We start from the raw sequence: 27,118 nt of genomic DNA on the forward strand, positions 1-27,118 counted from the left end.
GCAGGGCCCAGAAATCTTATTTAACAAACCCTCTATCAGTGACGATGAACCTTTTAGAGCTTTCAATGATACAAACGGTCTGCTGCAGCACATGTGCCATAGGCTTGCCACGCTGCTTGTATACTGTTTTAAAAGGACTCAACGACTAGAGAAAACTGCAGGCAGTTTTAGGCAAATGCTGAGACAACAACACAAAGTTGTTCACTGCTGAAATCAAAAGGTCCCACACAAACCTCAACTGCTCAAATTTGTAGACTTCTATATGATCGCAGAGCCACACTTACAGGAAATGGTTTACTAAAGTTATCATTTAAAGACCATGAAAAAGATTAAAAAAAATAAAGATTGGTAACATAAAAGGCCTCTCTGTGCCACTTTCCTATTAAATTGACAACTGCCAAAATCACTACTGGTTAATTTATATCATTAACCTTGAAGGAAGGAATCAGGAGTGATTTTCACCAAAATCTCTTTGTCTAAATCTGACAGGGTAGGGTTGGCTGGGGATGTAGTTCAGTGTCGGAGTGCATGCTTAGCATATGTGAGACCCTGGGCTCAATCCTTGACACCACTAAAAGAAAAACTAAATCTGATAGGGTAAATTAGAACCTAAAGTCATCAACACAAAAATGCAATGAAGTCATGATTCTAATATTTAATAAAGAGTCTGATTATACTTACTATCCCAACCCACACTGGCCTACCCCAAATTTCATGAGTATGTGAAGCAAAGAGACCTTGGGTATAGTGGAGAGTAAGTTTGAGGAAAGATGAGCAAAATAATGTAGGTAATGTTATTTCTTGATATTAGAACTTTATAAATTATGGATTAAAGCAATTTTCTTATTAGAAGGTTAAGGCTAGGACTAGTCCTACAGGAAAAGAGATAAATGTGGTAAAGAAATTCACAAAATTTAAGTTGTCTTTAAAAAGTAGAATTAATGTGAATTATTTAAAATCATTAAAGTATTTTTTAAAAATCATTAAGAAAGTATTATTTTTTTCTTTTCTTGCCAGAGTACCGAGCTAATATTTTCTTGATTGTGTTTGACTCTCTCCATCTCTGGAGTGACAGGTAAAGGGGTTCCCTTGCCCATGTTTTCCTTGTATAGCACCTGTGTGATGAGAAAGCATCAGAGAAACAGCCATAAGTGACATTACATTTGTCGTGAGGTTCTAAAGGTGAGGTCAATTTTCTTGCACAAAATGGCACAATAGTCCAAGGAGTCAGAAGTTACATGCTGACAAGATGCCATATGTTATTTAATGGGAGCTGTGACTGGGGAATCCGCACCCTCTATGGAAGCAAAGACCTCAGCTGCTGGGTTACTGGAGTTATCCTCGTTATTTTTTTTTTCATTTCTATAAGCATGATGACTCCTAGACAATGTCAAGGATTTGAGATGGTTAGAACTTGGTTTTGTTATCCACACAAACTAAAACACTCATTTCTTTTTTAGAAATTTTCAGATGAAGTAAAAGTCAAAATTAACTGTGTTACAGAAACAAGAAAGTTTGTCCTTGTGAAAGGTAAGATACATTAGAAGCAAAGGAAGGGAAGACAGCTTTATAAAAAAAATTAAAGATTTGTTTAATTCTGAAGTTAAATGGCATCTTTTCCCCCCTTCTTTCCAAAATACCGAGCTAATATTTTCTTGATTGTGTTTGACTCTCTCCATCTCTGGAGTGACAGGTAAAGGGGTTCCCTTGCCCATGTTTTCCTTGTATAGGACCTGTGTGATGAGAAAGCATCAGAGAAACAGCCATAAGTGACATTACATTTGTCGTGAGGTTCTAAAGGTGAGGTCAATTTCCTTGCGCAAAATGGCACAGTAGTCCAAGGAGTCAGAAGTTACATGCTGACAAGATGCCATATGTTATTTAATGGGAGCTGTGACTGGATGAGGGAGTGAGCACCCTCTATGGAAGCAAGGATCTCAGCTGCTGGGTTACTGGAGTTATCCTCATTGTTATTATTTTTTTCATTTCTATAAGCATGGTGACTCCTAAACAATCCTAGGGATTTGAGACAGTCACAACTTGGTTTTGTTATCCACACAAACTAAAACACTCATTTCTTTTTTAGAAATTTTCAGATGAAGCAAAAATCAAAATTAACTGTATTATAGAAACAAGAAAGTTTGTCCTCGTGAAAGGTAAGATACATTAGAAGCAAAGGAAGGGAAGAGGGCTTAAAAAAGAAAAAGAATAAGTATGAGGATCTGTTTAATTCTGAGGTTAAATGGCATCTTTCCCCCCTTCTTTCCAAAATACCGAGCTAATATTTTCTTGATTGTGTTTGATTCTCTGCATCTCAGGAGTGATGGGGATTGGAATTCCTGTCCCCAGGTTTTCTTTGTATAGCACCTGTATGATAAGAAAGCATTCAGAATGAGAAGAGCAGTCGGTTGGTCACAGTCCCCTTTTGGACCAGTTGGGAATGGGAGGAGAGGAAGAAAGAGAACAAGTTAGAGGAAGGGAGATACCAGATTTTAGGTTCATCCTGTATAAGCCCAAAGACAAAAGCAAAATAATGCAGGAAAGAGCAAGACTAAGAAATAGGAAAAGAAAATTTGTTATTTTTATTATTTGAACTAATCTCCATAGCACTGAACGATGAAGAACTCCATAAAAAGGAGAAATTAGTCCTCAGAAATTAGTCCTCCTTGTTATATGACGGGGGAAAATACAAACAGACAAGAGGCAGGAACAAAACCAAGGAAGTTATTTTTGATTTGGAAATGCTATTAATAAACCATATAAAATATTTGGATATTTTGTAAATATTATATATACAAAGATACATACATACAATCTTCTTTTGTTGACTTTCAAATGAAGTCAAAGTATTTTTAGTTTGGGTAAACATATTAGGAATAATGATTTTTAATCCAAATAGAGAACAATGGCAAGATGCTAAAAAAGGAAACTTCAATATATCTGTACAAGTAGCAACAGAGACAGAGATGGTTAGAACAGGAAATGAGACCAATGGTCAGGCCAACAGAATAGGTATTTTAAAGCTATACATTGAGATCAAATTTGCCAAAGCAAAGTAAATGTGTACACTTAGACACTGAGAATGTTATGTTTTTAAAAGCTGGAGTATAATATTGAACACTTTAAAAAATTAAGTCAAATTATTATATTGTTTAACTAAAATAGGGAAACTGATTTACAGGAAATGTCATTGAACTGGAAACAAGACGGGTCAAAAATTTTATTGGGATAAGTTGATTAGACTTTTAAAACCTAGCCATTAATCTTTTTAAAGCGTTTTAAAAGTAGTTAAAAGGATTTTCTTTTAAATTTTAAATACCGAACTAAAATTTTCTTGATTGTGTTTGACTCTCTCCATCTCTGGAGTGATGGGGAGCGGAATCCCTTTTCCGAGGTTCTCTTTATACAACACCTGTATAACACAAAGAAAGCATCTGGAAAAAACACGAGCAGTCAAAACAGCCCCTTTGTCTATCTTGTGGGGAAACTAGTTAGAGACTAGTCATCGAGAAAGATTCACCAAGTCCACCACTCTGTGCGGGTACAGATTCAGGTGAGAACATGATAAGTGGCAGTCTATATGGATGTTTGTCTTTTTACTAACCTTCCTAGAAATATTTATTGCCTATGTCAGGAATTAAGGGAAAAATACAAATAGTTTTATAACAGTACTAAAATGCTCTGTGTATAACAGAAAAAACTCTTTTAAAATCAGATCAGCAAATATTTTTCCTACTCAGAATGTTTGTCTTACAATATAACAGATATTTAAAACTCCAGACCAAATCTATGCACTATGGAAAAATTGGCCTTTGCTGAGATTGCAGACATAGTAAGGTTTAAAAGCCAATGTTTTAATATATGGCATTGCCCACAGTATCTAAAATGCCTGTGCACCACTGGACAGTATTGCCTAATGCAAGCTGTATAACAATTAACACAAATGGTTACTTAAACAAGAAATAAAAAGTTGTCCAGAACCATCTGGGTTATTATTTTCAAATAGATTCAAGCAATAATGTACTTACTCTCATACAGAAGGAAATAATTAAAACTTAATATTACAACTGATGCAGGTCTTTCAAAAAAGGAATCATCATCATCATCATCATCATCGTCATCATCATCATCATCCCAGAGGGACAAAAGTGAATAAAACATTCCAAATGACATAATAACTTAATAATAAATATCTAACAAAAATTGAAAGGTTGTTAGAGAATAGTAAGTAAAAACAAGACAAAACGAAGACAGAGGGACCAAGGGAAGTCACTGTTCTAATGATGTGAAAGAATCAGACTTTAGAGAATATTTAAAATGACAAAAGCACTTTAGATTACTCTTCCACCTCTAAAAGTAAATCCAAATCGTGACATTTTATTTTCCATCTCAGGGATAAGTTAACCTAAGGTCTTTATAGAGAAATATCACAGACTATATGGGTATCATAGAGGTTTCCAGGAACAATTAATAGAAGAGAAAATAACGTTAAAGATAAATACATGATCTGCTTTGCATATTTTTTTAAAAGTCAGAAGACTTGGATTTCTATTTGTGAATTACTTATACAGGACAAATGTCAAAATAGGAGTACTCTGGGTCCCATTATTGAGTAATTTTCTAGTTATTGTTTATTTGAATAGGATCTATGTTAAAGGGGCACCTGTTCCCAAGCAAGAGCCGGTAGTTTTACATGTGGGCTTGAGATCTGTATTTTTCTTGCAACACTAACCTCAGAACATCAGATAAAAAAGTTCCAAGTAAACAAGAACTTCAATGTTTGGGTTGTTTTTGGAAATCAGTTAACTTCAAAAGTCCCAACAGTAACATAAAGATAAGAAGAGAAGGAAAGGAATCAATTAAAACTTTTAGGGACAATTATAGAAAGTATAAAACATTAGGTCAAATGGTAAGTAAAATATTCAGAAAACAGAATACAGTTGGTGAGATTTTTTTAAAATATTAAATTGGTTATTATAAAGGGTCAAATAGATGTTTTGTTTCATAGAAATTATTATTTTTAATATGGAATTAAAAGGAACTTTTCCCCAAATACCGAGCTAAAGTTTTCTTGATTGCGTTTGACTCGCTCCATCTCAGGAGTGACAGGAAGGGGGTTCCCCTTGCTCACATTGTCTTTGTACAATATCTGTGTGCACAAAACCAACAATCAAATCAGCCTGTACCTATTGCTTAGGTAGACTTGATCTTTAAAACTCTGTAAGAAGTATTTTTGTTTTTACAATGAAGTAAAACAGACATAACTTTAAAACACAGAGCAAGTATAGCCCACCTGTGGACATTTAGTCACACACAGTTCACTATCAGTCTCTGAGTAGCATCGGTGTGTACACAGTGCCAGCCTGCAGGCAGGACTGGCTTGACTTACATATGCTTTCTCTCAAAGACAGAAAGATCAGGCCTTGTCAAATAGCATTTAAGCTGATGGAAATTAACATCTGTAGTGAATTGTTGGTAACACTAAATTAGAATAAATAAGTTTGAGGAAACTAAATAAATATTAGCTTAGTTTTCTATGATCCTGAATATATCCCACAGGAAAGCTCTTTTATATCTTGCATGGTATACAAAAAAAAAGTAGCTAAGAAAAGTAAGTTTGTATTGCTGAGTTACTGTGAATTGCTAGTTGTCTTTGAATGAAAATATTTTAGCATCATAGTTTTTAAAGAAAAGCTGCAAACACAAAGAATACAAATAGCCACAGTAAATACAAATAAAATTCTAATTAGCATTGTCCTTTGAAGAGGTGTTAGATTTTACTTTTGACTTGGGCCACACCATTAGAAACACCTATCGTTATTCAAATGGGATTGGAGGAAGGAAACATTGAGTATTAACAGATTTTTAAGGGAAATGATAAATACCTACATTTTAGAGAAAATGGTTAAAATTTCACATCAGAACTAGGTAAATACTAAATTAGATTGGGGTGAAAACAGGTAATATTTGGTATCATTCCTTTCATTATATGAATTTAGTAATTTTACATTTATAATGTGTTAAAAATATTAAATATTATTTTAATAAGAACAAAGGGATTTTTTTTGGTCTCCTAAGAAATACCGAGCTAAAGTTCTCCTGATTGCGTTTGACTCTCTCCATCTCTGGAGTGATAGCTGTGGGAGTTCCTTTCCCCAAATTTTCTTTGTACAAAACCTGTGAGATACAAGAAAGTACCCAGAAGACATTCAAAACAAGTGCAAAAGCTGAAGAAGGGAGAGAATTGAGTGTAGGTATGGAAGGAGTTTTTTAGTAAGTAATATTTAGTAAGGATAATGCTTTTGGTTTTGTACGTCACAATTTTAAGATGAACTCTACAATGCTAATTCTGGGAATAGGAAAGTACAACAGACAGCACTGAGTTATAAGATGTGAGTATACTGATGAGGACCTTGTGTTAATGCTACTTGCAGTATTTCAGGTCTAAGTATTCGCTAGTCAGTGGCTGACAATGTTAAAGTGCAATCAGAATGGGTCATTCTGTATTAAATCAGTTGGTTTGGGTCAGATAATACACACACACACACACACACACACACAGACACAAACACAAGAATTTGTTGTTAAGATGTTACTTGTGAAAAAAGAATGATGGGTTATTCTGGTAGATTTTTAAAATGGGAAATAGTTCTTATTGATATATTTGTAAATACCGAGCTAAAGTTCTCTTGATTGCGTCTGACTCTTTCAATCTCTGGAGTAACAGTGGTTGGAATGCCTGTTCCCAAGTTTTCTTTGTACATAACCTGTAGAAAAATAATTAGAATGCCCAGAAGGCAAAATAATCATGAATTCTTTAGATTTATAGCCACATGTAAGCTATTTGGTGAGTACTCATTAAAAACAATCTAGCTTTCAAATATGACACTCAAGGACTAAAGAAAATAAATTCCATAGATATTTATGTTTTCTTCAAAGTAGTCATTTTGCCACCTTGAAAACTGGGCACTAAATTGCATTTTCTATAGCCAATATTTACTGCATTCCTAAGATGCACTAAACAGAGATAATAAATGTAACGGTGTACCTACTGTTAGTGCCTTGAGTATAATAGATTTGTACTCAATAAATAGGTTGGTTTTTTTTTTTCCGGTACCAGGGATCGAACTTAGGACCTTGGGTTTGTGAGGCAGGTGCGGTGCCACTGAGCTAAATCCCCAGCCCTAAGTTGTTTTATGATTCTCTCATCATGCATATGTTTTTTGAGACAGTGTCTTGCTATATAGTTCGGGCTGGATTTGAACTCACTGTGTAGCCCAGGCTGGCCTCCAACTCTTGGCAATCCTCCTGTCTCAGCCTCCCAAGTGCCAGAATTATAGGCATGCCCACCATACCCAGCTTTTTTTTTGTTTTTTAAACAGGGAGAAATCCATATTTTTAGGTGGTAGGATCAAAGGACTATAAATTTTAATGAAAAGAATAAGGAGCTTCCACTTTCTGAGCCATTTGGCTCCTTCCCCCTTAATGTTAAAAGCTTTCAGCTAAAGGAATGAATGACTTCATTTTTTAAATAAGTAGATTCTATAGTATACTAGTGCATAGGGTAGGGAGCAAGGGGAAAAGTCTACGGGGTTGTGTCACAGATTAATTCCTAGATTCAGCAATAAGCGAGCAGTGTGACATCTTTGTTTTGCTAGGAAATTTTTAGGAATCTTTGAAAATCTACCATCGGGGTAACAAAGTCATGTTTCTTTGGCCTTTACCAAACAAGGAAGCAGGACTGTATTGAGCAACGGAACAAAATCCAAGAAAGGCAAGAAGTTGCAATTCAGAACAACACAGGAACCATGGGCTAATTTTCTCAGATTAGTGGACATAAAATTTGAAATGGATTCGTACCAAAAGAAGCCAAAGTATATGTAGGGAGTGAACCAGAAATGAGATCTGAATAATATGACTGAAGTTTCTTATCTACTTTTGCAACCTTTAGTGTATTCCTTCAGGACCAAGGGAGGATTCACAATATCCCCAAGGCATGTGAGGCCCTGGGCAGAGGAAGTAGGGCAGGAGCTGACAGGAGGCCAGCCACACAGATGCATGCTGGGAGTATGAGCCACTACCGAGCTGATGTGCTTCTGGGTCTGCTTGACACGCTTCACTTCAGGCAGGTCAGGGATTGGAGTTCCTTGTCCAATTACTTCTTTATACTTCACCTATATAAAAATGAGAAAGGAAAGCAATTCTTACATGCTGGGCAGTCATTCTTTTCAACATGTACATGTATTTGGTTCGTGACCCTACAGTTTTTGTGCATGCGCACTGAAGACTGAACCTGGGCACTTGTGCATGCTGAGCAATCTACCAGCGCCTCTACAATTTTTAAAGCTAGAATTTAAATACTATGAGCTCTATACTTAGTTTGGATGGGGCCACATTCTGATATTGGGTCAGAGGGGAACAATTCTGAGGAGAGGGAACATTGATTTCTTTGGGGGCAGGAGCAGAGTTCCCTGCTTTATTCTTGGGGGATACATTCCAAGACCCCCAAGTGAATGCCTAAAACTATGGATAGTACCAAACTCTATATACTATATTTTTCCTATACACACAGGCAAATTTATTGCTATTTTTATCTTAATTAAGTACTTATGCACAGTGGCCTTCCTTATCTTTTGCTCTTTGAGATGTGATAACAAAATTATTATTATTATTCTTTTTTTTTTTTTTTTTTTGGTACTGGGGATCGAACTCGGGTCCTTGCTGCTTGCGCAGCAGGTGGTGAAACCACTGAGCTAAATCCCCAGCCCGAACATGAGTTTGTTTTTAAAACAGAGACTCACTATGTTGTCCAGGCTGGTCTCAAACTCATGGGCTCAAGTGATCCTCCTGCCTCAGCCTCATAAATAGCTGGGATTACAGGTTCACACAACCATGCCTGGCTACCATGGATTTCTTTTTCCTTCTTCACAAGTTCACAGACAGAAGATTCATTCTACTATAGGTCATGACAACCTCAGCATATGAGTTTTTCAATTTCTTAAGAACTTTCACCTTTTCACTTAAAGGAAGTTCATTATAACTTCTCTTTTGCACATGAAAATTACTAGTTTCACTACTCTTACACTTAGGGCCATCAAGTAAAATAAAGATTACTTGAACACAATCACTGCCATACAAAGACAGTTGGTCTCATAATGGAGACAGCTAGTGAGGGAAGGTGGTAAATATTCTGGACAAAGGGGTGATTTGTGGTCCAGATGGGAAGCCACAAGATTTCATCATGCCACTCAGAATGATGCACAATTTAAAACTTATGGTTTATTTCTGGATTTTTCCATTGAATATTTTTGGAGCAGGGTTGAGTGAAGAGTAACTGAAACCAGAGAAAGGGAAACTGGATGAGAAGTCTACCATACTCCAGAGATTCTATACCCAACACTTCCTTTGGCTAGGGCAGATATGTTTATATAAATGAGAAGTTCAACTCTGACTAACATATTCTATTTTCTCACAAGCCTCTGCTTTCCATGTCTCATCTTTCATGAAAACACCACAGAACTGCACTGAGTATGAGATGACCAACCATTGGCACATAGGAAGTGGTGATGGTGGTACACAGTCACTTGTTTTAGAATATTAGCTGTTTCTAGTGACAAAGGTTTTCAGGGCAACTCAAAGGACATTGTAAATTATCAAAGGAAGGTAGGAAATACTGAATCTACTGTATCTTTACCGAGCTAATGTGGTCTTGTGTTTTCTTCACTCTCATCATCTCAGGTGTCTTCCCAATTGCTGTTCCTGGTGAGACATCCTCTTTATACAAAACCTGGGCATTCAGAATCAGGAGAATGTTACACAGAAGAAAGAAAACTCTAGCAATTCCTGGAGAAAGACTAGGACACAAAGCTTCTGTGAAAACGAGACACTAGATGGTGTTCCCAGGCAAAAGCTGGAGAATTGCATCTGAGATCTTCTCCATCATACACCAAACATATACCACCAAATCACTTTCAGACCTTGAGATATCTTTGAAGATTATCATGCCATATTAACACAGGAAAAAAAAACAGAACATGTTGATTAACAACAATAAAACCCCTCACATATGAAACACAAAATCGATTTAAAAATGCAGTTAGTTATTTTGGGGAGATATAAAAAAAGAAATCACAAAGTCAAAAAGAAATACATCTTCTTGGAGCAAGACAACACATGTTACTGCTCTGAGATTAAAGAATTTATAAAAGAAAGAAGTTACTTTGTTAGATTTAAGTTGTTATTTCAGATGGTCTCTGGAGTGATGAAATTGGAGTAAAGTATGGGTCATTTTAACAAATAACCAGTAGTATTAACTGTGAAGGTTAAATGTTAATTATCTCTATCAATGTGAAGCTAGTATTTTTTATAGGAGGAGAATGGAATTATTAGGTTAGCATTAGATGGAAAATAAATAATAAATATACCGAGCTGAAATTCTTTTGATTTTCTTTAACACGCAGTATTTCTGGCGTGTCTTGAACAACTGTAATTTTTCCTTTACTGTTTTTAAGGTCACACTGGTATTGGAGCTATGAAGAAAGAGTAAATATCTTGTTAAGATATCAACATTGTGTTATTTATTTTTAATTATTTTAATTGCATAAACAAAGTAAAAATCCTATATTTAAAAAATTATGCCACAATAATCACAGTTTGATGGCCAAAGGAAAATTCTTTAATAAGAAGTTTATAGAGAAACTAATATGACCAGGGAGAGGGGTTCTGGGGATGGAGCCCAGGGCCTCACACAAATATAGCATGCTATACCACTGAGCTATATTTTTAAAACTTAAAATGTGTAAAATTAGGTTTTTTTCTTTCTTTTTGCCTAGATTTAATTCTGAGAAAAACAGATGTCACCAGTAATGGAAGGTGATGACAGTTCACATTCAGTAGCAGGAAGCTATCCACCAGGCACCAGAGGGCCTTATCTGTTGTGGCTTTGAACTGAAATGTAATGTAAGCCCAGAGAAAGGGCAAGCACATGTGCTCCAGGGCAAGGGTGGAGTGATGGAGTGATGGAGGTGGGATGTCCATGTGTGTGCCCCAAAGCACCTTCCTTAGCCTGAGGGATCCCAAGTACCAATGAGCTGTGCCTGACATTCAATAGAAACTTACAAGGCTGAAATTCTTTTGGTTCTCCCGAACTCTTTGAATCTCTGGAGTGTCCAAAACAGTCTCATAATACGACATGGACTTCTCTGCATCTTCTTTGTACTTTTTCTAAGAATAGATTCCAAGACATAAGGAAGGTAAACGCCACAGGGATATGGGCCAGCAGCCCTTCCAGCTCAGAAGAGGAAAATTTCTTTACATCTTCTTGAGTGTTCATGTTGGTAAAAGAGTTATAAAGCAGAGCCCTTAAGTCAGTGATGGCTGTCCCCTTTCTTTCAAAAAGAACTGAGGCCAACTATTTAATAGGATGGACTCACTGTCAGGACAGAGCTGGCAGAGAGTGGCTATTGCTGGCTCGTCCATATGAGAGCAGGCACTGCTAATGAGGCCTGGGAGGGAGATGGAGATGCCTCCAGTAGTGCTACTCATGGCTGAGCTAGAGAAAAGCACAGCCAGGAGCCATGCAGGCAGGCACAGAGGAGCAGGAGGGTTAGAAGTCTCCACATCCTGAAAGACGGCCTAGCTGGGTGGCAGGGAGATTTTCACTGAGGTTCTACCAGGTATGTTCAGGGCTCCTGGCTGCACAATTGAGCAGGCAGGAAGAACTCTGTGCTTCTAGAACATGACTCTGATGCTACAGAAACTGCCCTAGGGCTGGGGATTTAGCTCAGTGGCATCGTGCCTACCTTGCAAGTGCAAGGTCCTGAGTTCAATCCCCGTTACAGAAAGAAAAAAGAAAGAAAGGAAGGAAGGAAGGAAGGAAGGGAAAGAAACTGGCCTAATGGGACTGGAGACCCCACTAATTAAGTAGACCTGGGGTCACCACTGTTCCTTGGCCCATCACTTTTCCTTGGGCTTCCCTAACCCGCACTGAAGGGCACTTTAGGAGCTTTGCTGTTCTCCTGGACACATACACAGCCAATCCCTCTACGAGACTAATATCTTAGTTATTCTCTACAGGAGAATACTTACTCTACCTTAGAGCCCGTTTTTTCTTCTTTTGTTACTATGTCCTTTGACTTATCCCTCTAGTTTTAATTTAGTTCATTTTCCCTACTTTTCAGAGAAGTTTGCGGGTATAGGGATGAGGAGGAAAGAGACAAGCCACTTTTGTAATAGGGCTGTAATGATTCTATCTATATCTACCTTGTATTATCTATGAACTAAATGTAGTGAAAAGTTCAATCTCAAATACACAGAAGTAGTTTCAAAAAGATCTTAGCCTAGATTTGATTTCTCTAACTGGGAGCCAGTTAAACCAGAGATTTCTGGAAGGAAAAAAATAGTTCCCCAGGAACACACACTTTGTCCTGGAAAAAGTGACCTACATGACTCTTCTTAGTTATCTAAGTGTAAAGAAAAGAGTTCTCAATTTCCTAAGAAAAGAATATAAGCTGTCCTCCTTTTCTTTCCTTAACATTAAGTAAAAGTTGCCTCAATTGTTTTGCAGAACCATTTAGACATTGATCATTTCTCTGATCCCCAAGAAAGGTAATCAATTTGCATACAAAACTGAAGGTATTTTTGGAGAAAAGTACCTGAACGGTTCCCCTGGTATTAAGAACCATCCAGTATAGTATCCTGGATTTGTGTGTGAGCTTAAACTGCTTGCATTAATCCTCAAGTAAGAGGCTCTTAAAGTTATAAAATACATACTTCCTATGAAATTGAGAAATAATTTTGTGGAAAACATCATTCTGTCATTCAAAAGTAAACACTGATCTGAACTGGGGAGGAAGTAACCTGCCTGCCATACTTTAGGCCTTGAGGAAGCAGCCAAATTGAACACACACCAGCAGAGTAAGTGACCGAGCTCACCCTGGGACTGGCCAACCTGCTCTTCTCCTCAAACGTCAGCAATGTCAAAAGCAGAGGTCAGAGCAGCTGCTAAGTCTCTTACAGCTTAAAGGATGTTGGCCTCCCTGACTCTCCCGTGAACACAACATGGTACCTCTGAGGAATATCCACCCTCAGCTTATTTTATAATTTATTTAAAGTCTAATCCAGAAATTTCAACTCTGACCCAAACCTGCACCACTGAAGTAAGTCCATTTTGCTTTATTGGTGAAAATTCTGATTTGAAAACACCTCCATCAACGTTAGTGAGAGGACTTTTGTTTTTCATGATTGGGACATATGAGAGATACTATGCTGAATGTTCTTACCTGGCTTGAAAGGTTCTTGACTTGTTGGGCATGAATGATCTCTGGAGTATCAACCACAGATGTGAAATTGGCTTTTTCCATGTCTGCTGATTGCTTATACTTAATCTATAAAAGGCATCCAAGAATTGAGTAAATGTTTTTGAAGTGCAGAACAGTTTGGTTTTGAGACAGTGTCTCTGTGTAGCCCAGGTTGGCCTTGAATTCTCAATTCTTCTGTCTCAGCTTCTCAAGTACTGGGATTACAGGTATGTACCACCATACTTGACTATGCACAACATTTTTTGGTTTGATTTAATTAAGAGATAATTAACATTTGTGTTCTAAAAGTTAACATTCAATAGACATTTCTTCCTATTGTGTCTATAGCTTTATATGAAAGTGAGATTCAGAAAGAAGCTTTGATCTGTTAAAAGACTTATTTATTTAGGTGTAGCATTGGGTATGTGTAAGAGAAAGATAACCAGCAGATTGAAAGACATGGGCTTTTTACATGAGATTTGGCAGAATGATAAGTAACCAAAATACCCACATCAATTAGCATTAGACAACACTGGATACCTAAAAGATGTGTTTAAAATTTTGGCCTTGAAAGCAGGGGAAGAACTACCCAAAATAGTCTAAGCAAGGACTTATTGGCACCAAATAAGGAATGGGTTGACTGAAAAGCAGAGCAAAGATGTCAGATCTACTCCAGCTTCACGTAGTGATTTGGTTCCCCAACTTCTGCCATTTGTTCTGAAGATTCAGAAAGCAGCTCGGCAGGGTCCCGGTCCTTCCATTGGAATGGATTTCACTAGGCAGATGTTCAAGAATGCCACTGTATGTGTTTGATTGTCACTGACAATCAAGATGACAGAGGAACAACACTGTATACTTTCTTGAAAGACTGACCTGGGATAGAAACACTGACCTGACTGGCAATATCAGTAGCATTCTTGGCCCGCATAAAATCTGGAGTTTCGTTAGCCATGGCATTCAGGCCTCTTCCCTTGACTTCCAGTTCCAGGTCTCGCTTATATTCTTTCTATAGATGCATTATTAAAAAAAAAAAAGAGTCACTTAACTTCTAATAGATGGTAACTGAACAGAGTGACTATGAAATATAAATTTATTTTATTTTTATTTATTTATTTTTTTGGTACCGGGGATCGAACTTGGGTCCTTGCGCTTGCAAGGCAGGCGGCAGAACCACAGAGCTAAATCCCCGGCCCTGAAATATAAATTTATATAATAAACCACCTCAGTTGTCACAGGTAGTGTCTCTCTTAGCATTTACATTCAGTTTCACGTAACAGGATGGAGTGGTGTCTACAGAAAAGTCACTGTAGGAAAATACCCTATGTATTTCAGTATGAGTCAACATAACTCCTTTTGAATGCCTCTATCATTCTCCACTTAGAAATTTAACATAGAAAGCAAATTTAAAATCTGGTTTGTTACATAACTAGGATTAAATTTAGGTATACACCACTCCATGCTGTTTTAATTTAAATAAGCACACCAAATATATCAAGGTTAAATAAAAACTATTAAATAAATGATTATAACAACCACTCATCAGAAATTGACATATATTTTATTTAATGATTAATAATGCTGGATATAGAATTTGCTATTAAAAAAACTATCTCTTTCTGGGTATGTGCCTTTTGGTGCAACTTTAGTAAAAGAAGGTACTCTATTACTTATGTGCATGTGGTTGGCTGTGATCTTACCTCATTGAGAATCTGAGTGGCATTCTTTGCTCGTACCATGTCAGGAGTATGTTCCATTTCAGTGAGACCCTTTCCACGGATGCTTTCCTCTAGATCTTTCCTGTACTCTTTCTGTATCACAAAGTAAAAGCAACAGTACTGACAAAAAAGCCTAAGTTGTTCTGTTAGGTAAAGAGCAAAAACAAAAACAAACAGAAAACAAACCCTTCTCATTTTTAATAGCTCACTGTTAAGATAAAGGTGGGGTATAAGCTTCATCAGTTAATATTAAATATCAAATAAAAGAGTAGGAATTAATAGAAGGTTAAAGTCAGCATATTTTCATTAGGCATTCCATAAGAAATTAGAAGAATTATCAGGGTAACAGATTAGGTGGTAGTACCAAACACATGTGAACTCAACCTGAAACTCGCAGTTAGGTGGTGATGAAAATGGCAGCAGGAACACATTGATGAGTGTCATTAGTGCAATTATTTGGATCAAGAGGGAAAGAAAAGACCAAGTGGCCACTACCTCGCTTGCTATTTTGGTTGCATATTTGACATGTAATAAAGCTGGCGTGACCTCCAGGCCTGTTAGGTTTCTGCCTTTAATGGACTCTTCATACTCTTTCCTGTATTCTTTCTAACGTGAGTAGGAAGGAAAGACAAGTTAAAAAAATCTTTTTTATAATTTATCTCTCAGTCTTAGAAAGAAAATTCAGTATGGTCTCTTAACACAAAGTTCTGCTAATGGCCACACATTTGACACATGTCTGATTGTCCTGGAAATATTTTGCCTACAGCAAATAGCCCTGAGGAGACTGAAGTTGAGAATCTTGTTTGGGCCTTGCTCAGATTTTTTTTTTATCTTAATAGGATTTTAAATTTACAGAAAAGTTGTAAGTACAAAGAACGCCCATAGATTCTTTATTTGGATGCACCACTTGTTTGAAACAATTAAGCTTTTAAACTCCACAAACTGCTATTTTTGTCAAAAACCATTTATCTATATAGTTGCAGATAGGTACCCATGGAGAAGAGGCAAACTAAAATTCCAAATAAGCCTGTTTCCCAATGAAACAGACTTTCTAAGATTCAAAATAAGATCTCATTTTTCTCTACTTGAGGTTAAAAATGAAAAAAAAATTTTTTAATGCCTCCACTTACAATTCTAGAATAAGAAATATGACACCTTGATTTTCAAATTTTGGGGGACTTGATAAACATCTTGATTACTGATCCCCTTTTGTTTGACTTGGGGCCTCCTACAAAGAGTAGACAGCATTTCAAACTGAATGATACATCTGCATGGAGGGAACTTTTCATTTATCAAAGAAAAATTAAAATTACATTCTGTATAATTTTTTTCAATGTTAGGTATAGTTTGCTGTGTTTTCATTTTATGAAAATGGTTGTTAAAATAAATCATAATAAATATCTACTATTTAGAACACTTTTTATAACTCCACTGGGGGATTTCTGTAATGAAAAATATTTTAGTAATCACATGTTAAAAAGTTCTACCATTAGGGCCGGGATTTAGCTCAGTGGTTCAGGCACTTGCCTCGAAAGTGCAAGTTCCCAAGTTCAATCCCCGGTACCAAAAAAAAAAAAAAAAGTTCTACCATTATCACTTTTGGAATATCAGGAGGCTGGATATGTTTGTTGGCAGAGTCTGTGTTCATTAGTGTTATGATATCATCGCTGTGTGATGTATTTTTGTAGAACTTACCCCACTCTGCATCTGCTGAGATTCCTTAGCAGTGATGTAGGTTGGTGTTTCAAAGTCCAACATGGGCTTTCCTCGTTCCTTTTCATATTTTTCTTTGTATTTCACCTAGTGATGAAAAGCCTCGTTAGCTACTTCTTCTCTGGTTAATTTTTAGTCAGAGACCAGTTTAAGGACAATGCTTTTGAAATGATACATTATGGCCATTTGGATCATCTCATTGTCACTCCAGTTTGGGGCTGTTCAGGTCCAGGAACTTTTTGTGCTTTCCTGGGTTGTGGTGGAGGGATATAATCAGGATTTAGATTCAATTCAAGGATATAAAGAACCACTGACAAGAATCAGCTGAAAGAAATATTGATACAAAGAAATACATGGAGAAAAGTGTACATACATAAGGCTAGAGAAGATTTAACGTGTAAATGCTAACACTTTAACATATTTAGTCAATATTTCTGATTTTTAAAATTTTCTGTTTTTATTTCATGAGAACTTTTAGAGACCTGGGGATTTGACTGATCACATAACACATACAGATTTATTTATAAGTAAATGATTTTCTGGGTCATAATGGATTATATATTTAATTCAGCCAAAATATACTGGTATAGAAATGAAAACTAGTTTACATGTTGACTGAATTATTAGTAAACTGGGTAATCTTAAAAGACTCACTGTTATTTTAAAAATATAATTTCCTCATAACATGTGATTAGAAATGGGGGAGCCATGTGAATATTCATATTTCACAGAGGAAAAACTGAAAGGGAAGCAAAGGCCTTTGTTCACACAGTGCCTTAATGGCATTGCTCAATCTCAGCTCTTTTGGTTATAGCAAGACGTCAGAATAGAGGCCTGGGGGTACATGCTGCTTTATGCAGTATACGCCTAGTAATTCATCTGTCTGGTGAATGTCCAAAGGGGACCTAAATAACAGAGAATTTGTGATATAGAGGTCATGTGATAACAAGTTCTTTCCTCTGAAAATCTTCGATTATTTGACAAATGTTTTAAAAAAATTTTATTTTACTGGTACATTTTAGGTATACAATATAATGACATTCATCATTGGAAATTTGTACCTTTACCTCATCTCTCTTGGTTCTTACTTTTTCCCCTTCCCCTGACCTCCCTTCAACCCTTCCATCCCTCCCTATTTACAAAGACTTTGTTTCCATTTTTCATTTTCTCTTATTCCATTCTCTTCTTTCCTTTCCCATAACCCTTCCACCTCCCCTTCCCCTTTGTCCCTTTTCTTCCTATTTCACATTATCTATTATACCTTTTAGTCCTTATTTACACTTTCAGTTTCTCACACTAGAGAAACTATTCGATATTTACACGTGTGTCCTATTTATTTCAGTTAAGAGTATCGCCTTAATGTGCATCCATTTAGCTATAAATGTCTCTAATGTCTCATTTTTTATGGCTGAGTAGTACTCCATTTTATTAAAAAAATCACCCCACATTTTCTTTATCCAGTCTCCAGCTGATAGGCATTTGGGCTGCTTCCAAGTTTTAGCTATTACAGCTTGTGCTGCTATGAACATGGGTACACATATATCACTGTGGTATGAGTCTTTTAATTCTTTGGGGAAGATACCCAGCAGGGGAATAGCTGGGTCAAATGGGACTTCCAGTCCTAGGTCTTTGAGGTATCTCCATACTGATTTCCACAGTGGTTGCACCAGTCTACACTCCCATCAGCAGTGGAGCAGTGTTCCTCTTTCCCCACAGCCCAGCGACATTTGTTATTGGTTGATTTCATGATAGCAGCCATTCTTTCTGGAGTGAAGTGGAATCTCAGCGTTGTTTTCATTTGTATCTCTCGAATGACCAGTGATGTGGAACACTTTTTCATTTGTTTATTTGCTATTTCTACTTCTTTGTCTGAGAAATGTCTGTTCATTTCAGATGCCCATTTTCGGATTGGGTCTTTAAATTTGGGAGGTCTGATTTTTTTGAGTTCTTTATAGATTCAAGATAGTAGACCACTGTCTGAGGAAGAAGAGGTGAAGATTTTTTCCCACATTGTGGGTGGTCTCTTTACACTGTTGGTGGTTTCTCTTGCTGTGCAGAAACTTTTTAATAAGAAGAGATCCCACTTGTTGATTGTTTGTGCTAGTTCATGGGCAACTGAGGTTTTCTTCATAAAATCTTTTCCTACACCAATGTCTTCAAGAGTTCTACCTAACTTCTGTTAAAGGCAATTCAGTGTTTCTATTTTAATATTTAGATCCTTAATCCATTTCGATTTTAGTTTAGTGCATGGTAAGAGATATAGGTCTAGTTTTAGTCTTTGGCAAGTTGAAATCCAATTTTTCCAGCACCATTTATTAAAGAGGCTATCTTTCCTTCAGTGAGGTGTTTGGCTCCTGTGTCAAAGATGAGGTGGCTGAGTGTGTCTGGAGTTGTTTCTGCATCTTCTAATCTGTTCCACTGGTTCTGAGGTCTGTTTCTTTGCCAGTACCATGCTGTTTTTATCACAGTAGCTTTGTAGTATAGTTTCAAGTTGGGGATTGTGATACCCCCGCCATGTCTCTGTTGACCAGAATTGCTTTGCTATTCTAGGTATCTTCTTCTTCCAAATGAATTTTTGGATTGTTTTCTCAAGATCTGTGAAGTATGCTGCTGGGATTTCCATTGGGATTGCATTGAATCTATACAGCAGTTTTGGAAGTATGGCCATTTTCACTATATTGATCCTTCCTACCCAGGAGCAAAGGATGTCTTTCCATTTTCTGATACCATCTTCAATCTCTCTTTTCAGAGTGCTATTGTTTTCAGAGAAGTCTTTGATTTCTTTCATTAGGTTGATTCCTAGGTATTTCAGTTTTTTGGATGCTACTGTGAAAGGAATTGCTTGCCCTACTTCTGTCTCAGTGAGTCTGTTCATGTAGAGGAGAGCTATTGATTTTTGTGTGTTGACCTTGTAACCAGCTATTCTACTGAATTTGGTTATTAAAAAGACTAGAAGACTTTTGGTGGAGTTCTTGGGGTCTTCTCTATAGAGCATCATGTCATCTGCAAATAATGACAATTTGACTTCTTCATTTCCTATCTTTGTTCCTTTTATTGCTTTGTCTTGTCTAATTGCTGTGGCTAATGTTTCCAAAACTATATTGAACAGGAGTGGTGATAGTGGAAATCCCTTGTCTTGTTCTTGATTTTAGTGTGAGGATTTCAGTTTTTGACCATTTAGTATGATATTGGCTGTTGGTTTTTCATAGATGGCTTCTATCAGTTTGAGGTAGAGACCTTCTATTCCAATTTTTTGTAGGGTTTTTATCATAAAAGCATGTTGGATTTTGTCAAATGCTTTTTCTGCATCTATGGAGATAATCATATGGTTTTTGTCCTTGGTTGTATTGATGTAGTGTATTACACTGATTGATTTGCGTATGTTAAACCATCCCTGCATCCCTGGAATGAATCTCACTTGGTCAGGGTGTGTGATCCTCTTGATGATCTTCTGCATTCTATTTGCCGGTATCCTATTAAAGGTTTTTGCATCTATGTTCATTAGTGAGATGGGCCTATAGTTCTCTTTTTTGGTTGGACCTTTCTCTGCTTTGGGGGTCAAGGTGATGCTTGGTTCCAGGAATGAATTTGGGAGTATTGCTTCCCTTTCAACTTCATTGAAGAGTTTAAACAGTAGTGGCAGTAGTTCCTCTCTAAATGTCTTGTAGAATTCAGCAGTGAAGCCATCAGGACCTGGGCTTTTCTTACTTGGTAAGTTTTTAATTATGTTTTCAATTTCATTGAATGAAATTGGGTCATTTAGAATTTTTAGGTCTTCTTTGTTCAACTTTGGTAATTCATACATTATCTAGGAATCTGTCCTTCTATGTTTTCCATCTTATTGGCATATAGGTTCTTGAAGTAGGTATTGCTGACCCTCTGGATTTCTGCTGAGTCTGTTGTAATTTCACGCTTTTCATTCCTAATGGCATGGATTTTGGCCTTTCTTTCCTTTTTCTGATAAGGTTGGCTAAGGGTTTGTCAATTTTGTTGATCCTTTCGAAGAGCCAACTCTTGGTTTCATTAATTTTTTATATCATTCTCTTAGTCTCCATTGAATTGATTTCTGCTCTGATCTTGATAATTTCCTTCCTTGTATGAGTTTTGGGGTTGTCCTGCTCTTCTTTTTCTAGAAGCTTGAGGTTCAGCATCAGGTTATTTAATTGGGCTCACTCTGTTTTCCTAATATATGCATTCACTGCTATGAATTTCCCTCTTAAGACTGCTTTCATTGTGTCCCATAGATTCCAATATGTTGTACTGTCATTGTCATTAAATTGAAGGAACTGTCTGATTTCTTCTTTAATTTCCTGTATGACCCATTGGTTATTCAGAAGTGTGTTGTTCAATTTCCATGTGTTTATGAAATTTTTGCGGTTTCTTTTGCTATGGATCTCCAATTTCATCACACTATGGTCTGATAATATACAGGGGATAAATTCAGTTTCTTTGCATTTACTTAAACATGTTCTATGAGTGAGTATGTAATCTATTTTGGAGAATGACCTGTGTGCAGCTGAGAAGAATGTGTATTCTGATTTTGTGGGGTGGAACACTCTGAAAGCATCTCTTAAGTTCATTTGTTGAAGAGTTTGATTGAGTTCTAGTATTTTGTTACTTATTTTCTGTCTAGTTGATCTATCAATTTGTGACAGTGGGGTATTGAGGTCCCCCACTGCTATTGTATTAGTGCTTGAGTTTTCATGTCCATTGTTCTTTGTTTTATATAGTTGGGTGCACTAGTGTTTGGTACATATATGTTTATGATTGTCACGTCTTCCTGTTGGATTCTTCCCTTTACAAGGATGTAGTGTCCTTCTTTGTCTCTCCTAATCAGTACTGGTTTGAAATCCACTTGATCTGCAAAGAGGATAGCTACTCCTGCTTTTTTTGGGTTTCCCGTTGCATGGAGTATTGTTTTCCACCCTTTAACTTTCAATCTATGAGTTTCTTTTTGAATTAAGTGTGTCTCTTGTATGTAGCATATTGTTGGATTTTGCTTCTTGACCCATTCTGCCAGTCTATTTCTTTTGATTGGTGAATTGAGACCATTAACATTGATGGTTCACCTGAGCCAGGATGCTCAGGTTTGGGGTGGGGCCTCCAAACTGCAAAGACAGTTTCAGTTAGCTTGCAAGGTAGGGCAAAGGGAATAAGGCCGAGGGGGCGAGTGACTGTGGGGGGAGCTCTGGCGGCTGTAAAGCCATGCACTCTGCCTCTGCCTGGGATGATGGATCACAGAGACACAGACTTATATGAAGACTACCAGGCCTCATTCGATTTCAATGCAGGAGTGAAAAAAACTACCTCTACCTGTCCACTAGTGGGAATTCGTCTCCACCCAGATCACCTACTGGGAAACCTGGTTTTTGGAGGACAGACCTAGTACCTGAAGGAGAAGATGCTGCAGCCATGCTCAGCGCCATGGAGATGCTCTCAGAAGAGGAGCAGGATGAGCTGAGAAGAGAGCTGGCAAAGGTGGAAGAAGAAATCCAAACTCTGTCTCATGTGTTAGCAGCAAAAGAGAAGCATCTAGCAGAGATCAAGTGGAAACTTGGGATTGGTTCACTACAGGAGCTAAAGCAGAACATTGCCGAAGGGTGGCAGGATGTGACAGCCAGGTCTGCACACAGGGAGACCTCTGAAACCTCATCTCAGGCCGGACAGAAGGCTTCAACGGCCTTTTCATCTGTTGGCTCTGTTATCACCAAAAAGCTGGAAGATGTAAAAAATTCCCCAACTCTCAAGTCATTTGAAGAAAAGGTCAAAAACTTAAAAGTCTAAAGTAGGGGGAACCAACTCTGCCGGTGGTGATTTTGGAGGTCTTGAATTCAACTGCAAATGCTAGTGCCACTGCCATGGAGCCACCTCCAGAACAGACAGAGAAGAGCCTGCAAGATTGCTACCTTTGTTCCACTGCCCACTGCCAGATGCTCCAAGCAAGATCCACGCACATCTTGTCCACATTCATTGCTATGGATTTCTACTAAATGTGCTTTTATTTAGCTTTACATATTTCTTTGACCAAATAGTGTGTGAGTTAAACAAAATGAAAATATCTTCACTTCTACTTGCAGGAAACATGCTGAATGTGCATGCAAGGCCCTTTATTTAGGGAAATACTATTACACAGACAACAGGTAGTACCTGGAGACACTTGCTAGAATGATCTGAGAAGCTGCAGGTGATCATAGTTGCTTTCCTACTTCACAAAATTGCCCTGCATCTGAGATGCTACTTGGATTTTTGTTTTCTAGATGATTTTTTTCCCTTCTTTGACTCTGTATATTTGATTCCTAACTCAAATTATTCTTTCAAATTTTCTGAGTCCTAGTTATTAAAAGTTTCTGTGCCATTTTATTTACATTTAAGGGAAGAACTTAACAGCTACACAAATTTTGTTTTTGAATAATCACTGTTTTCATATAAGGTACATATCTTGGGTGTGTGAAGATGCCAGACTAAAGTAAACAGCTTTAAATCCAATTTGTTATAGTTGTGTGACAGTATATACAGTAATTCCAACTAGTGGGTGACTTGGGAGTGGGATTTCCCCATATCCTTGTTAACTGCCATTTGTGACTATAACCATTTCAGCATATTTGTTATTATGCCACTTATATCAACTTTTGATAATATTAAAATTTTAATTTCAGAGCAAATGGACAGTTGACCAAATAACAGAGTCTAGCATATCAGGCTGAAATGTAAGTGTGCTCATCAATGTTCAGTTCAAACACCTGAAGTTTTAGGTCTTGATAACTATAAACATGGTAAGATCAATCACATTAGGGGAAGCATAGCTGTCTCCCTTTAATCCATTTAGCACCTTTTAAAATAAGCACAGTTATAACTGATATAGCTCGAACATTTTTATACTAAGGTGTTGATTCTAACTCCTGAGGGTGTAATTTATTAATAAAAATGAATTCCTCATTTAGCTCAGTTGTTCTGCTGCCTGCCTCACAAGCACAAGGTCCTGAGTTTGATTCCCAGTACCAAAAAAACAAAAATGAATTCCTCCTTCTCTGCTTGTTTGCAATGTTAGAAATGATACTGTAGACATTGCTCTTAATTTGAAAACTGGGTGTCCAGGCTAGTGAATCAAACTCTCTGCATAGAGGCTAAGGTACTCTAGTAACTTAATAACTACTGACTTACACCACCATTTTCTTATGCTGTATGTTTATGGCTTACAGTGTTATCTGTTATTTATCAAATTGTGATTGTTTTCTTGTTTATGCCAAATGTTAACTGGCAAGCTTGGAGTGACCTAAAGCAATTTTTAAAAGCATGACTAGATTTACTTGAAGATAAATTCTTCTGAAAACCAAATTTTAAAAAGCTACAATGTTGATTGTTATAAAATGATGTGCTGCCATTCTTGATTGCTAGAGCTTTTGCTAGCATTAGGGATGCAAATGAAACTGCTCTATTACATGTGCAAAGCTTAATAAATTCTGTATATCAGTAAAAAAAACATTGATGGTTATAACTGATACATATTGACTTATCATTGTCACGACTTTTTCTTTTTGTTGGATTCTCTCCCCTTACATTTAATTTCTTGTCCTGCCTGATGGATTCATTGTGCTGTGCTTCCTGGGGTTGTGATCCTTATTGTCTGTTCCTAGGATATTGTCTAAAATTTTTTGGAGTGCTGGTTTGGTATTCATGAAGTTCCTAAGGTGCTCTTTATCATGAAAGTATCTTATTTCTCCATCAATTTTGAAAGATAGTTCTACAGGGTACATTAATCTGGGTTGGAGGCTGTTTTCCTTTAGGGCTTAGAATAAATCACTCCAAGCTCTTCTTGCCTTGAGGGTTTATGTTGAGAAGTCTTCTGTAAATCTGATGGGCTTTCCTTTGTGATTTGTTTCTTTTCTCTGCTTGTAGAACTTTGTTCTTCTGTTGGGTTTCTGGAATCTTAACAATTATATGCCTAGGTGTAGATTTTTTTTGATCAAGGCTATTTGGAGTCCTATATGCCTCACTTATCTGTATGTCAAGTTCTTTTCCCCTGCTTGGGAAGTTTTCTGCCATTACTTCTGCGAATAGTTTTTTTTTTTATGTCATGTGCATTCTCTTTTTCTTCATTGACTCCAATCAGTCTTATGTTATTCTTCTTTGCATCGTCTAGTAACTGCTGGATTGATTTCTTGTGGTCCCTTACAATTTTGAAGGATTTTTTTCTTTTCCTAGTCACTAATTGCAATCTTATCTTCTATATCTGATATTCTGTCCTCACATTGGCTCATTCTGCTGTGTAGACTTTCAATGGAGCTTTTCATCTCCTGGAAATCTGTTTGTATCTGTTTTATGGATTTCATTTGTTTCCTATGTTGGGATTCCATCATGTTCCTCAGTGCCTCTATTTTTTTATCTGTGTCTTCTCTAGATTAATTATGTCTTGCACTATGAGTACAATCTCTGCTGCTATGTGAGAAATTATTTCTGATTTCATTTTTTCCAGATCCTCTTTTGTTGCCAGTTCAGGGAGTCCAGGTGGGTTGAATATCAGACCGTTCCATCTCTTTTCCCTTTGAGGTTGCTGTAGGTGATCTGGAAGTCTGGTTCTGAGACTTGTTTACGTGTCTTCTCATTTTGACAGGTGTGTGTGTGTGTGTGTGCTCTTGGCGCCCACATGGCTCACCTCCTGCGGGCTGGGAGCGGTGGGACATCGGCCCAGAAGCCCCTACCTCTGGGCTGGGAGCAGTCGAATGGCGGCCCGGAAGCCCCTTCCTCTGGGCTGGGAGCGGTGGAATGGCCAATTATTTGACAAATTTAACAATTTCTTAAATATCTACAGATTCCTTCAGTGGTAGATCTCATCATGTCACCTCTCTCATTAAAACCTTCCCAAGACTCCCCGTCATCCTTTAGTGCTTCCTATTCTGAGACAAAGACCAAAGAAGATATGGGAGTTCCTGTGAGGAGTTTCTCTCTCATAACTCACTCTTCATGCTTCCAGCCCTATTATACCCTGAATAACACATTGCATGTATATTTCTCCATGATAGGTAAATGACATTACCGTTTATAATAATTTATTTCAAGATGTTTGTAAATTCAAAGCTCTCTATCCTTGTGCAGTGTTTTCAAGCAATAGCTATTAAAAGATATATATATGTAATATGTATAAAGAGCAATATATATATATGAGAGAGAGCATGTGCAAAATAGAAGATAAAGAGGAAGTAGGGAGATCTTTTTTAAATCAATAGGGGAACACATGATGGAGGTAGGCAGAGTAGGGAGGGGAAAGGAATGAAAAAGATGATTAAAATATATAGTCTTTGCAAATGGGAAGGGAACCAACAGTTGGAAGGAGCAGGGCAAGGGTAGGAGGAAAAAGTTAAAAAAAAAAAAAAAAAAGAGTGAGGGAGAGAAAGAATTAAGATATGTACACGTACTAACTTCCCACAATAATTGTAATCATTGTATACTATAATCATTATAATGTACATTGTAATGTATGTAATTATAATGTAATAATTATAATGTAATGTAATTATAATATAATCATTATATACTAAAAATATGTGCTAATAAAAAAAGCATCACTTCTATCCTTGAGTGAATTCCTGAAATTTTTGACATCGTAGATGAATGTGTATCAGAGGAAAATCCAGTCTTGATCAACTTACTATACTCTGTAACTCTGTGGCTTCTTTTAGATGAAGCTGCTCCAGATTATCTGGTATTGTGTGGTAGTGGCCTTTACTCTTCTCGTATTTCTTCTTGTACTGGTACTGGGGCAGGGGGCAAAAAAGGCACATGAGTTGAAAAGCTGCTCAGGATTCCTATTTTTTCTCTTTGGATTAGACATTTTCATACCAGCATTGTCAAGACCAAACTAAAATTAGCAAACACTGAAGGATTAAGAAAAAAATTTAAAAGATGAAGAACTGGGTTTAGTATTGTCAGTTAACACCAGATTAAAAACAGTTAAACTGGGGCTGGGGATTTAGCTCAGTGGTTTTGCCGCCTGCTGCGCAAGTGCAAGGATCCAAGTTCAGTCCCCAGTGCCAAAAAAAAAAAAAAAAAAAAGGTCAAATTGTATGGCTTTTTCAAAGTAGGTGTGAAAAGTTAAAAGTGAGAAAAACTATTTCAGGTGGTAGTTCTATGTCCATAGAAGGAGGAAAAGGAATAGTTAATTGGGGGGGGAAAGTTTAAATATTTCAAAAAAGGAAGCATTTTTTATTTCTGAGCGGTATCACAGTCAATGGAGAACTGGTTGATTAATGTTGTAATTTGGATGAGTATACTCAGAAGAGCTTTGCAATGAATCTAGTGTATCAACAGCCGAGAAGGAGGTGCATGTGAGTTCAGAGAAGGAACTGAGTTGCAAATGAATGAAATAAGTTGTTTCTGGAACAAATGATTGAGCTT

General features: G+C 37.0%; 1 protein-coding gene, 1 long non-coding RNA gene and 1 pseudogene across 40 annotated transcripts in view; 2 read left to right on the forward strand and 1 right to left on the reverse strand.

Annotated features, from left to right (window-relative positions):
- Positions 1 to 27,118, reverse strand: part of Neb (nebulin) — a 227,134-nt gene that overhangs the window by 9,922 nt on the left and 190,094 nt on the right. For 5 of the 39 annotated variants that reach the window (XM_087209962.1, XM_087209988.1, XM_021248429.2 and 2 more), the window contains 17 exons: positions 26,374 to 26,478; positions 16,709 to 16,813; positions 15,509 to 15,619; positions 14,996 to 15,106; positions 14,191 to 14,304; positions 13,281 to 13,385; positions 11,119 to 11,223; positions 10,425 to 10,529; positions 9,695 to 9,787; positions 8,082 to 8,174; positions 6,675 to 6,767; positions 6,085 to 6,177; positions 5,057 to 5,149; positions 3,320 to 3,412; positions 2,275 to 2,367; positions 1,641 to 1,733; positions 1,023 to 1,115 (listed from right to left, as the gene is read on the reverse strand). In XM_087209962.1, coding sequence (XP_087066088.1) covers positions 1,023 to 1,115; positions 1,641 to 1,733; positions 2,275 to 2,367; positions 3,320 to 3,412; positions 5,057 to 5,149; positions 6,085 to 6,177; positions 6,675 to 6,767; positions 8,082 to 8,174; positions 9,695 to 9,787; positions 10,425 to 10,529; positions 11,119 to 11,223; positions 13,281 to 13,385; positions 14,191 to 14,304; positions 14,996 to 15,106; positions 15,509 to 15,619; positions 16,709 to 16,813; positions 26,374 to 26,478 — 1,698 coding nt within the window. The remainder of the gene's footprint in view (positions 1 to 1,022; positions 1,116 to 1,640; positions 1,734 to 2,274; positions 2,368 to 3,319; positions 3,413 to 5,056; positions 5,150 to 6,084; positions 6,178 to 6,674; positions 6,768 to 8,081; positions 8,175 to 9,694; positions 9,788 to 10,424; positions 10,530 to 11,118; positions 11,224 to 13,280; positions 13,386 to 14,190; positions 14,305 to 14,995; positions 15,107 to 15,508; positions 15,620 to 16,708; positions 16,814 to 26,373; positions 26,479 to 27,118) is intronic. The other 34 variants (XM_087209985.1, XM_087209983.1, XM_021248450.2 and 31 more) reach the window with 20 other exon arrangements.
- LOC110346756 (uncharacterized) lies at positions 1,459 to 8,125 on the forward strand. The gene is made up of 3 exons (XR_002390975.2): positions 1,459 to 1,530; positions 2,087 to 2,156; positions 7,952 to 8,125. It is a non-coding gene; the product is annotated as an uncharacterized LOC110346756 (long non-coding RNA).
- Positions 21,771 to 22,846, forward strand: LOC110346755 (tumor protein D52 pseudogene; annotated as a pseudogene).

Source organism: Heterocephalus glaber, unplaced genomic scaffold, assembly GCF_053883595.1.
Source record: "Heterocephalus glaber isolate CG9 unplaced genomic scaffold, H.glaber_assembly_v1.0 deba00001097, whole genome shotgun sequence".
Lineage (NCBI taxonomy): Eukaryota > Metazoa > Chordata > Mammalia > Rodentia > Bathyergidae > Heterocephalus > Heterocephalus glaber.